The 12,056-nt window shown below is 41.0% G+C and overlaps 1 protein-coding gene across 3 annotated transcripts in view; it reads right to left on the bottom strand.

Annotated features, from left to right (window-relative positions):
- The window catches only part of LOC148508125 (coiled-coil domain-containing protein 158-like), a 100,369-nt gene that overhangs the window by 30,958 nt on the left and 57,355 nt on the right, over positions 1 to 12,056 (bottom strand). For all 3 annotated transcript variants that reach the window (XM_088445016.1, XM_088445018.1, XM_088445017.1), the window contains exons 13-19: positions 9,800 to 9,952; positions 9,104 to 9,216; positions 7,595 to 7,753; positions 4,884 to 4,976; positions 1,986 to 2,135; positions 1,431 to 1,570; positions 845 to 901 (exon numbers count right to left, since the gene is read on the bottom strand). In XM_088445016.1, the coding sequence (XP_088301142.1) occupies positions 845 to 901; positions 1,431 to 1,570; positions 1,986 to 2,135; positions 4,884 to 4,976; positions 7,595 to 7,753; positions 9,104 to 9,216; positions 9,800 to 9,952 (865 nt within the window). The remainder of the gene's footprint in view (positions 1 to 844; positions 902 to 1,430; positions 1,571 to 1,985; positions 2,136 to 4,883; positions 4,977 to 7,594; positions 7,754 to 9,103; positions 9,217 to 9,799; positions 9,953 to 12,056) is intronic.

The following is a 12,056-nucleotide window of genomic DNA, read 5'->3' as shown; positions in this document are numbered from 1 at the left end:
ATTTTTATTTTGTAAAGTGAAGTATAATTTTAAGAAATGTTTTGTCCACTAAAATATTATTTGAAAATTCTGTTATTTATTTATTTAATTGTTTTATTTAATACTTTAATTTTTTAGTAAACTTGGCAAATAATAGGTGGGTGCAGTATATACAGATGTGTCCTTGACTCCTTATACATCTTTGCTGCAGTTGTACTAAAGAGCTCCTCATGGTGCACCAGGTCCCGTCAGAATCTGCTAGCACTGGGCGACTATTTTTTGGACGCACCAGCAGATTGTGCTGATTAATTTGATATGCAACATATATCTGTGTGCGAATGAGTCTGTGAATCTGTATACGAAGTGCTACAATGTAGCAGCCGCAGCTGTTTTCATTCCAATCTCCATTGTGGTTCATATACAGACTCAGGTGCACAGAGATATACAAGTGCTGCTTATCACATTAATCAGCACAGTCTGCTGGTGTGTCCTAGTCACATCACATTGCAACTTATTTTCAGCGAAAAAAGACGCCTGATGCTGAGTCGCGCAAGACCTGGAGGCTCACCCATGCCAGGCTAGATGTATGAGGACACATCTTTGTAAGAACTCATTTATACACACACAAGAGTTTTGTTTGTGTGTGTATTATAGAAATAGAGCAATGACAATTCAGTGATAGAGTATAACGGTTTTGTAAATTACCCAGTTATCCATGGGGAGTAAATAAATAGAATCATATTTATTAAAACAGGAAGATTTTTCAATTAATTATTTGGAGGCAAATTTCTGAAATGGCCAAATTCATTTACCCATCTGTTTGCAACAGAAAATATCACTTTGAATTAATCATCATATCACTCACCTACTAAAACTTTCCGGCCTTGAACTGGAATCAGTTAGGTCTATTATAAGGGCTTCTCTGTGAAAATAAATAAAAAAAATTTGTGTGCGCTTTTTAAAATTTTTTATAAAAAACTTGCGTAATATTTATTGAAGTTTTGAAAAGTTACGACCATAACCAAATAAAAGAATATCACATACAATAATTATGGCAGATATGAAAAATTACACATACCAAGTTATGATTCAGATTCAATCAATGGGTATAGAAGCAATGAATTACATAATTTCATAACAAGGATGCCACAAGGATATGCAAAAGCACCATAAACTATACGGATAATCAGATGAGGACCCAAAGGAGCCATTCAGGTCCACGTGACATAGATCCAACATATATATGTCGCAAAAATAACAGCAACCTATATAGTTGTTTTGTGTGCTTTTATCATTAATTTATGCTATCCATCTAAACAAAAGTATAGATGCTGTGCTTGCTCCTCAAATATACCCTCAGTAGTGGAAAATGTACAGAGGTGCTGGAAATAGCTTCACGCAATACATATAAGTAGGGATTCTGTTACATCCATAAAGTGACTTATTCTTACTTGGAAACGTGTTCTGAGGTCTGGTCAATGCGCTTTCTTAGTTTCAAAGTAGCCTCTTCTTTATAAGGCAATGAAGATAAACTGTCTGAAAGATTTATGACATCCTCAGTTGGCTTTGCTATGTTATCGTTAACAGATGGCTGAAACATTGAAGCATCAGGTGAGTTAGTGAGTTTTAGAGGTGGTAATACAGATTCATAACTAAATGCACAAGTGCTAAACCAGAGTGAGACCTGACAGGAGTGGGGTCCCCCTGCTATACGGAAAACATGCCCCGGGCTGGTAAGACAATCGTGAGATTGTTAGCGAACTTATTTTGGGTATTCAGGCCCAGTGTTCCCCTGGTAAGTCACAGCTTCTAGGTTTGCTCTAATTAATACATGCACACACAACAATAACATCAAAGTAGCCCTTGGAAACCATAATAACACGGTAATCTTTGAGTTACAGTAAAGGAAAGAACAGTTTCAAAGCATTAGTTTAACATAATATTAAACTACAGTGAAAGCTACATATGTACATAATGTATACAGTTTCAGAAGTTATACTACTCACCTCGGTAGGCTTCGTGGTAATATTATTATTTGCCTTGATGTGCAGATTATAGTCACGCACAGGAAGGTCAGTAGGATAAGGGGAAGACACTGGAGCTGTTAGATAGAATTGTTTCATAGCCTTATCTTCTAAGACTGGACCTTTAAGCTCCTGAAAAGTGTACACATACAATGTATTCTTCATGTTCATAGACACTGATACAAATCCCCAATTTGTGTAATTAAATAGATTGATTGCATCAGTCAGCATGTATAAATTATACAAAACAAGCTTGGGATGCTATTCATAGACACACTCCTCACTAACAACCACTGATATCATATTACTGACATTTATAATGTTAGCAATTCATCTTCAGACATGAGGAACACTGTGCAACGTGTATGTCAATCTTTTATGAACATATTGAGTCAAATGTCAAATTCTTTTCAGACATAATATGGCAGAGGTCACATTCACTAATATAGTTTCCAACATTTACAAGTACATAAATACTGCATGCAAAGAGTAAAAAGCACATAAGAGACATATTGGAAGACATCTGTGAACTAGAGCGCAAGGAAAAGATGATGTAGTGCTTAGCAACTAGATCATAACTGTCTTTTGGTAGTACTGTTTAGGAAATGAAGGTGCATGTCATTGGTTATCCTGTGCATCAATTGTAATAAATGTTTGTGTCTCCAACCATAATGTCAAAATGCAGTTCAACCCATGGATACCCCAAGTACAAAAGTAGTCAAAACGTAAGAGTACTTTCTCACATTTACGAATAAAAGCAGCTGTAGTTGTGTACTATGGGGCTAATTCAGCATTGCAGCAAGTGCACTGCACAATTATCGGGAAACTGCGAGTGCGCAGGACCCATTCTGTAAATGTGTATAATTGGTCCTGCGTGATCGCACACAGCCCCTTCTATGCCTCTGCCTGTCAGGAACGGGGCCAGGGGCCTTGCAAGCCAGCCAGCCTGAGTAAGCTGAGGCTTAGCCAGTTGGCCGGCGGCCCGGCGCCGTCCACCATAACGAAAATCCCAGCCTGCAACCTCAGTCACAGTGCTGGGAACGCAAATGCAGCAGGGGTTGTCATACACATCCTACTGCATTTGCATAACAGCAAGGACGGAATTGCAAAGCTGCTATGCATGCTGAATCACCCCCTATGTCCAGGCTAGGGGAGGCCACTGCTGCTAATGTACTCACATTCATAGTGGTTGTACAGCATGGAATGGGATTGAAATGCCGGCGGCTGTTCAGCTACCTGCTCCTGGAGCAACTCTGGTCACTGTTTTTTTCAGGTTGATTTAATTTAAGCACAGTGTTTGTTTATTTTTTTACTTATTAGTGGTTACAGTTTTGCATCATCGCTTCATTACTGTATACATACAAAGCTGTGCACACATATATGCCATAATCAACATGTGTTTGAGAATACAATCTCTTCTGTGGATGCAGGGCCGTAGCTAGGGTAGTGCGGCCGGTGCCATCGCACAGGGCACCACAGGTCAGGGGGCACTGTTTGGGCTGTCAAATTTCTGTTTATTATCATTCTTGCGTGTAGCTTCCTCTTATTTCATCCCCAGCATCTCCTGGCCTCTCCTATCTCTTCCCTGGCCCTTCCCCATGAGGCCATTCCCCTTGTTTGGGTGCATTATGTCCCTTTGAAAAATGAGGGGGGCGCCAATGCTCTTTCTGGCACAGGGCACCAAAAAGTCTTGCTACGGCTCTGTGTGGATGTAATACTATTTTTTTTTCTTTACTTTACACTTCCTATAATATGTGAGACAGCATTGGCACCCGTGGTGTAGCTTATACGTCCAGAGTCTGCAGCATCTGTGTGGTATTTTCTTGTCTGTAAAGTGTTTAAAGCATGTGGATTTCATCTGTGTAAAGTGCATGTATGTATAGGTGAACATATTATAGAGTATGTGCAGAATCAACCTTAGGTAATGAAAATAAGGCAGACTTACAAAGAAATGGGCTCAGACGAAAATATGTTGGTGTGGTTTTAAACAGTTAATGAAACCTACAGTATATAAAAAAGTGTTGGTTGAAAGACTTAGGCCCTCATTCAGAGCCACTCGCTAGCGGCAGTACGCTCGTTCCGAGCGATGTTCGCACATCTGCGCATGCGTACGGTTTTTAGTACGCATGCGCGAACCAGTCAGTGCGGCCGAAAATCGTTGGTACGCAATATAGCGAGGGCCTGCTATTTTGAGTGACAGAATGAGGCGTATGTGGGTGGTAACAGGGGAAGGTGCTTGAAAACGGGGAGTGGAGATCCGAACGCAGGCGTGCTTAAAGGTCAAAACGGGCGTTTTAAGGGAGTGCATATTTAATACAGCAGCGTCATTGACCACGTCACTTGGTTTTTTTTAACTCAGAACTGCTCGCAAAATAGCGGTTGAAAACACCAACCACAAGAATAGCGAGCAGTTCATACGCTGTACGATGTACTCGATTAATCTAATAAATAGCGGACATGACGTATGGTGCGTGCGGCCAGGGGGCGTTTTTATCAAAAAAACGAGCGTATGTTTTGCTCGCTCGTTCAGACTTAGAGGTGGGAACAGACTGCAATTTGCGAACGGATCATTTGAATAGCCACCCCTTGTTTTTGAACGAACGACCACAAATAGTGAACGGCTCTGAATCAGGCCCTTATACCCTAATACAGAGCAGCCCAACTGACACAGACTCAATGCAAAATCTATTCTAATGAGCGGTTTACAACAGATGGTGACAATTCTCAACTAAATCATCTTTACATTATATACTATACATTTCATCCTATTTAAATCTATATGGCAGAATTATTTCTCAGTGTTGGTTATAGTGCACTGCAATAAGGGCATTTGCATTGGCCCAGTTATAGATATCACATTATCCCCAATATGTGTCTTGCCTTTAAGTCCAGTGTGTACTGTAACCTCAGGCACATTGCTTCTTGCTCCAGGCGTTGGATTACTGTTTGGCATTCTGACAACTGCAACAAAGTCTGCAAGAGATGGGGGAGGATTTATATTTATTTTTTCTCATTGCTCACAGACAAAAATTGGGGATCCATCATAGGGACACTGACCAATCCCAATATGTATCCCCTGTTTTTCATACATTCTATTAGAAGAGAGGCACTGATAAAATTCAAAATAATAATAGAAAAAAAACATTAAAAAGGTATTTATTGCTTTTAAAGGGGATTGCCCATATCTGAAGGATGAGGATGCTTTTACAGTCCCCCTTCCTCACAGGTGGAGAACGCTTACCTGACTTATTGGCTACATACAGCTGTCCTTTACATCATTTGTATTGTGGGTACTAATAACCACGGTAAAAGTGGAAGATCAAATGATTTGACTGACATCAGTTTCCTCTGGAAATCAGTGTGTGGGACGGCTGTATGTCAGAAAATCACCCACCGCCCCTGCCAAATATAGATAAACTGTGGGGTTCCATGCCAGGGTCCCTTGCAGTTAAGAGATAACTTACCTCTGCTGTTGCTTGTCCACCCTTCATTGACAGTACTGTGATCATTTCTACCCTTAGAAGCTAAGCAAACATTGTTTGGATTTACATTTTTCCAGGTTTTCAATATTGGCTGAGGCAGCATTGGAGTCTGGGGCACTGAGAATGGGGAAGGGGTCGAGTTACAAAGTATCCACAGGGCCGGATTGATGGCCACATGGGCCTGAAGCTGAAAATGACCAAGGGCCTATTATGAGAAGCAGAGGAGGCGTGACCAGTGCCATGTGGGCATGTACCCCCTATACTCTCAGCCCCAGTGTCTCCCTAAATATGTAAAGGAAAAAAAATCCTTCATTTTGTGAGGTAAATAGAAATACAATTTTACTACTTATGATTTATGGCTGAGCGTGTGGAGAGCAGATGGCCAGTTAACATCATGTTGTCATGACAATGGGCCTATTTTTATGTGGAGGCCTGGAGCTGTAGCTCCATCCGCCCCATTGTTAATCTGGCCCTGAGTATCCAAACCCCCAAAAAGATGGCACAGCCATGTTCCCCTCTGTGAGCGTAGCAGCACATAGCTTCCTGACCACACTCTTCTACGTATTGGGGCCTCCCTGCCTGAAGCAGAAGTGAGTACATTCTATGGAGTTGCAGGGATCCCTGGTACGAAGCACCTACACTCAGCAACACCATGAACAAAATCTGGTGTATTTTTTTTTAAATAAATAACTGGGTAGGATATAACAAGAATCTTGGCATTTACCATTTTCCTTTTTTATCTGTTAGACTGCTATTAACCACTTAACTGTCCATAGGTGTCATTGTAAAATGACCTCTCTCACCCAGTGTCAATAGATCCCCAGCAACAATAAATCCACCATTCCCCAGTGGCATTACCCTTCCACACCCTACTGGTGGTAGATCCCCAGTGGCAAAATCCATTCTGCCCCAGTGTCTATTGGTGTTAGTATCGTAAATGTGTCACTTTATATGTGAATAACTGCCCACCCTCTCTGTGGCAAAAGATCACCCTAACTTCATTACATCTCCTTCGCCATGGCAATACCCTTCCCTTTTGGCATTGCCCCCCCCCCCCACACACACACACTCCTGATGCACAGTGCAGCAGAGCATGGGTTAGCACGGGACTGATCATCATGTGAACGTGTCAGCAAAAGCCCAGGTGAACTTGCCAGGTAAGTGGTTAAAATGTATGATTCTGGACTACCATAGCAACCAGAATCACATGGCATATGATTAAGTGAGCAATTTGGTTTTGTAATGCCCATCTGAGCGCTGTTATATTCTCCCTCTGTGCCTGGCAGCCATTTGTCTACTACACAGATTATGAAAGGGAGATAATGATTTTTAGAAGGACAGCTAAGAAAAATTAGATACATACTTAAAAAGGTGCTTATCTTTGTATTTTAAGAGAATACATCTTCTATGTGGGCATGTTGCTTTAAGGGGCAGGTAATTTTACAAAATCTACACAGTAAGATTTTTTTGTCTTACAGTATCTATTTTTAATTTCAGTATATGAGTACAGAAGAGTATAGAAGGGGACTTATACGGAGTGACATACACGTCTTTTTGCTTGTAATGCATATCAACATTTGCCTGTGCTGTCAGCATTTCTTCTACGACTAATAAATGACCTGCAATGTATCTAGGAGGTTTGTCCTAGTCAGATGTAAAACAAGGCTATTTGCAGATCTGGGATACTTGGTGGCCCATTGTTTTGTTCGTCAGGACTTATGTTGTGGAGACAATCAGGTATTGGATAATGTATAGTTAGTACCCTGAATAGGAACTTCAGATAGGTTGCACAGTAGGAAACAGATCACGCGTGTTGGCTGGCGCTAGCTGGCGCTACACTGCACATCTAGCTCCTAGTTAATAAAATGGGGCTTCTGGAAAGTTGTGGATTAACTAGAGTTTGATACCAGGAAAAGATAGTTCCTCTTTAAGAAGGTTTGGTCAGTACCTTATGTCAGTGACTCAGTAATTGTCAGTAATTTATGTGCATCCGCTCAAACTAATGAATAGAAAAATGCTCACAATTTGAATAAATTCACAAATCTTGTGCATATTATTATAAGAATGTACTGTACTATTACAGCATTTAAAATACAAGAACACCGTTACCTTGTCCAGATGTGTTTCTCTGCTTGCCAAATTGCCTTTAAGAGTATCATTTTCAGATTTGAGGATCTCAACCAAATTAGACAGCTTATTCCTCTCAGCTGCTTCTTGTCCACATTCCTGCATTAACTTTGTTTTTTCCACTTTTTGATGCTGTTTATCCTTCCAAAAATAAACATGTAATGTCGGCGACACTGCACATCAACATTGAGAATATAACATTTCCCCAAAGTACATGTCTAATATAACAAGGGCATCTGATCAAGTTGGTAGTGATAAGGTAAGCCTCATATTTAGAGGTTATTTACCTACATTAAAAATGATGCATTACGTTTTTGAAATGTAAGGGGGTGTGGTCTGTTTTTTTGTGTACATATAGAGAATATAGAGAAAATAAATAGCCAGGAAGACCGACCTGAGCAATATAGACTACGGACTATTGAATCAAGCAGTTCAGTAACATAGCTTACAATCTGCCAGTTCTTCATTACTGCATTCTGGTAAATGGAGCACTTTAACCTTTATGAAGGGGTCTATGGTGCTAATTCATGCATTGGAACATTGGTGCCAAGAGCCGTATCCAGAAGCAGATTTTTACAGACTCTCATTGGTACTACCATATCAAAAAGAATTGCCTGCAAATTAAATATCTGCTCAGTATTGCTTGCCATGTAACTAAGGGCCTGTTTCAGACCCGCTCGCAAGCTGGTCGATGTCCGGGCAGTGCGCACGTGCGGCGTGAGTACTGCGCGTGTGCGCGAGCCCCGGAGCGAGTGAGAAATCACTCGCTCCGGGGCTCGCAGCAAAACGGGGCGGCTGTTGATGTTGATCGACAGCTCGCCCCGTTCTGTAGGCGGGGTGGGGGGGTGGCTGGACAAACGGAGGCGTTTCCAAAGGAACACCTGCCATTTGAGGGCGGCCCTACTGACATCACCAGTGATGTCAGTAGTGAGCTTCCGTCTCTATTAGAGCCGGAAGCTCACTGGGGCTTGCGGTAGACGAGACCCTACCAAAAGGGTCTCGTCGCAAGCACGATGGTCGCAACCATGACCTGGCCGCTCGCTAAGCACCCACAGCTTAGCGAGCGGCAAGCTCCTAAAAAAAACAAAACCCCGTCCTGATTAAGAGCGAGCGCTCTGAAAGAGCGTCCGGCTCTGAATCAGGGCCTAAGTGCTCTAAATGCAGCACACTGAACTTTTTGGGGAAATAACAAGGTGTACCTGTCACCAAAATGAATGAGAAACCGGGATATATAGTCACTGCGTACAAGTGGTACTTTGCACCTTATCCCTATGATATTACTAGTTCAAAGTAAACTGCTAGGTTGAATAAATTAGTTGACCTACAATATGGCTGCCTCCACTATGTTTAGGTCATACACACGCTTTAAATGAATGTATTTTAACGTACCGCAAATTTCTACACCAAAGAACCCCACAAACAGATAAGACCCAATAACAAACTATTATTATTTTACGTGTTTCATGTGGGGCTACAATACCAGAAAGATACCTTTACTGCATTGGATAGAGCCTCCTCCAAGAAATGAATCCTGCTTTGTAGTGTGTCTATCTGTTCTCTCTTGGCAGTGATTTTCTTTTGCATTCTCGTTGCAATTTTAATAGCTGAAAATAACATGATTATCTGTAAGTAACTATAAATTAATGAATAATGGTGATATAGGGGTGTAAAGCAGAAATAAATAATAATTCCTCTGCTTGGTAATATCCACCTACACACAGACAGGATCACTTGCTGTCACTGTGAGGAGCACTGCTAAACCATTAGGGAGAATGCCAGCGGCAGCACGGTGAAATAAAGGGGTGTTGTTAAATGTGTTTTATTAGATTTTTAGACAGAGGCTCCAAACTATGGGTAAAAAAAAGCCTAATCCAGGAAGCTCTCAAATATTCCATATGAAAGATCCCATTTATGTGTACAGTAAGTCCAATATGAGCATGATTATAGCATAAGATAAATGGTAATAAGCCTATAAAAATAGTCTGGCATACGCAACAGGTTTCACTCATGAGTACAAATTTATCTAAAATATGTTGTGAGCATTTGCATAAACATTATAATTCTTCAAAATTGCCCTGTGGTTTAAAGGTTATATTAAATAATAAAAGATTCCAAGAACATTATGGAGACTGGAAAGATTATTTTTTTTCATTGCTAGGTGACTGGACAATGATTGACGAATCTTACCATGACCATCACAATCTCCCACAGTCTTCAGAGTGTATTTGGTTTGCTCCAATTCAGCAATTGCTGTTTTCAGCTGCATTTTGAGTATGGTCGTCATGTGCTCCTTATCTCCATTCTGGTTTTGAGAATTCCTCTTCAATGCCTTGTAGTCTTCTGTAAAGCAAAAACTCATGCATTAAGTTTGCACATCTATTTTAAAATCATAACAAATTAAGACAACAGTTCTAAGGAAACAATGTGTGGCTTTTACTTTCCCCATTAAACCGATTCAACCGTCCCCCTCAACAACCTCAGTAAGCCACGTCCCAAATCTTTCTAGGACACTGTCTAAGTGGATCTAATGTAGGACAATAAAGGTAAACAGGAGCACTATATGTCAGTCCACTTGCAGCAAGCCACAAGCAGATTACCTGCCACAAGCAGACTGGGTTGACAACTCAAAAGGGGTCAATGCAATTATCTTGGCCCAGCAAGTAAGTGGCTGTAATTGTACAAAAATCAGTGAGTCCAGGGTGAGGTCAGGCCACAATATGAGGTGCCGTTGCTGGAGTTTACCAGCTAACTGAATTGATTATTTTATAAACATTTGCATACATAATATTTAATGACATATGTTAATATACTGTAAACCTGTAGTTGCATAGAGAGAATGCTGGGAAAAGTTACTGGAAATAAGCATTTCATAGTCTTATTAACATCTACATTGCTAGTGTGGCTCATAGTATGTTAATAGTGTCAATAGTGTGTCATGTTTACTGATTTTGCTATTTTCCTTACTGGCAGATATTTTTTACCTGTTTTTTTTAACGAAAGTAAATTTACTGACTGTTTGCAATCATGAACATCACTTCAACTATTTAGGCAAGGAGGAAGCTACTGGCATCAGTCTAAATTGCGAACTACATAAAAGTAAACGATAAAGGTTTTAGGGTAGAAGAAACTTAACTTATAACCAGTGACGTGAGTTTATTTTTCAGGGCTTGAACGGACACATAATATAGACAGGTACGATTGCAGGAAAAACAGCTTTCAGCTGTACGCATAAGCTTTTCGAAATTAAGGATGTAACCTCATGCTCAAAAGTCAATACTTTATAAACAAAATAAACTGTAAAGCACATGGAAATCTAAGGGGAATGAAATAGCAAAAAAACAGTCTAGCACTCTCCCTGACACACTGATGTTATCCGGATGCTCCTTGAACAGACTGAGCCTTTTATGGCACTACATACCATTTGTGGATTATAAAAGTACAGCTGTAGTTGGCCTCAGCCCTCCCCCATTCTGCTGTAAGTATGATCTTAGCAGGAGGCAAAGGAACTTGAGGCAACAGGTTTGCTCTATATTCCATGGACCCTGGAATGTCCATCTTGTACCTTCTTGTATATTGCAGCATACTATTAAAATACTTTGGTTGAGGACATTATTGTGAGAACTAACACAGACGTGTTATATACGGGATAATAATGAACTATGGGCCTGATTCAGTACGGATCGCAATTGCGAAATTGCACGCAACACAGCTGCGAAAATATGCTAATGCCTGCCACAGCTCAGCCAGCATAAAGAAGCCCACTGCTGCTTTCTCACATCCGTCCAACCTCGCACTCCTGCGTAAATATTGGTACCATCGACGCACATCGGCCAGTCACGCAGCATTTACAGCAGGTCTGACCAGCTGCAGAAACTACAAGTCATGTCACACGCAGAGAGCTCTCATGCTGCGTATGCAATCGCAGTGGCTAATTTATACACGCCCATGAAACAGAGTTCAAACGGACAGACACTCCTGCGTTTTTCCAACCACTCCCCCGTCACCTCCCCCAAACGCTGACAGCCTGTCACTCACTCTGCGATGGATTCCTCTGTGTGTGCGTAATCGCAGTGTGATCGCAGCGCACGCGCAGTGTGGCTTCTGTGCATGCGCAATGGCTAACAATCGCTCGATCTGCATACGTAGTTGCAATTGCGATCGCTGCTGAATCAGGCCCTGCGTCTGTTTCAGTGAGTGAATATAAAATGTACTGTGTAATCCTTCAAGGGCTACAGGTGAAGTTGTTTATATTATACTCATGATTAAACATAAGTTTAGAACAGTCAAAGTTGCTAATTTTGCAAAATAACAAAAACAATTAGCACTTAGTTTATGGTATAACAGCTGAAATAAATATCTGCATTGTGGAGCTGCAACTTTCGCTCTGTCTCAAAGAATTGTCATTTTTCCCTGTGCTGCTGATCAGTGCTGTTGGTTGGCATGA

The sequence above is a fragment of the Taudactylus pleione genome, unplaced genomic scaffold, assembly GCF_031769625.1.
Source record: "Taudactylus pleione unplaced genomic scaffold, aTauple2 ptg000376l, whole genome shotgun sequence".
NCBI classification, from domain to species: Eukaryota; Metazoa; Chordata; class Amphibia; order Anura; family Myobatrachidae; genus Taudactylus; species Taudactylus pleione.
The sequence above is the reverse complement of the archived record's forward strand: the minus strand, read 5'-3'. Positions and strand labels throughout refer to the sequence as shown.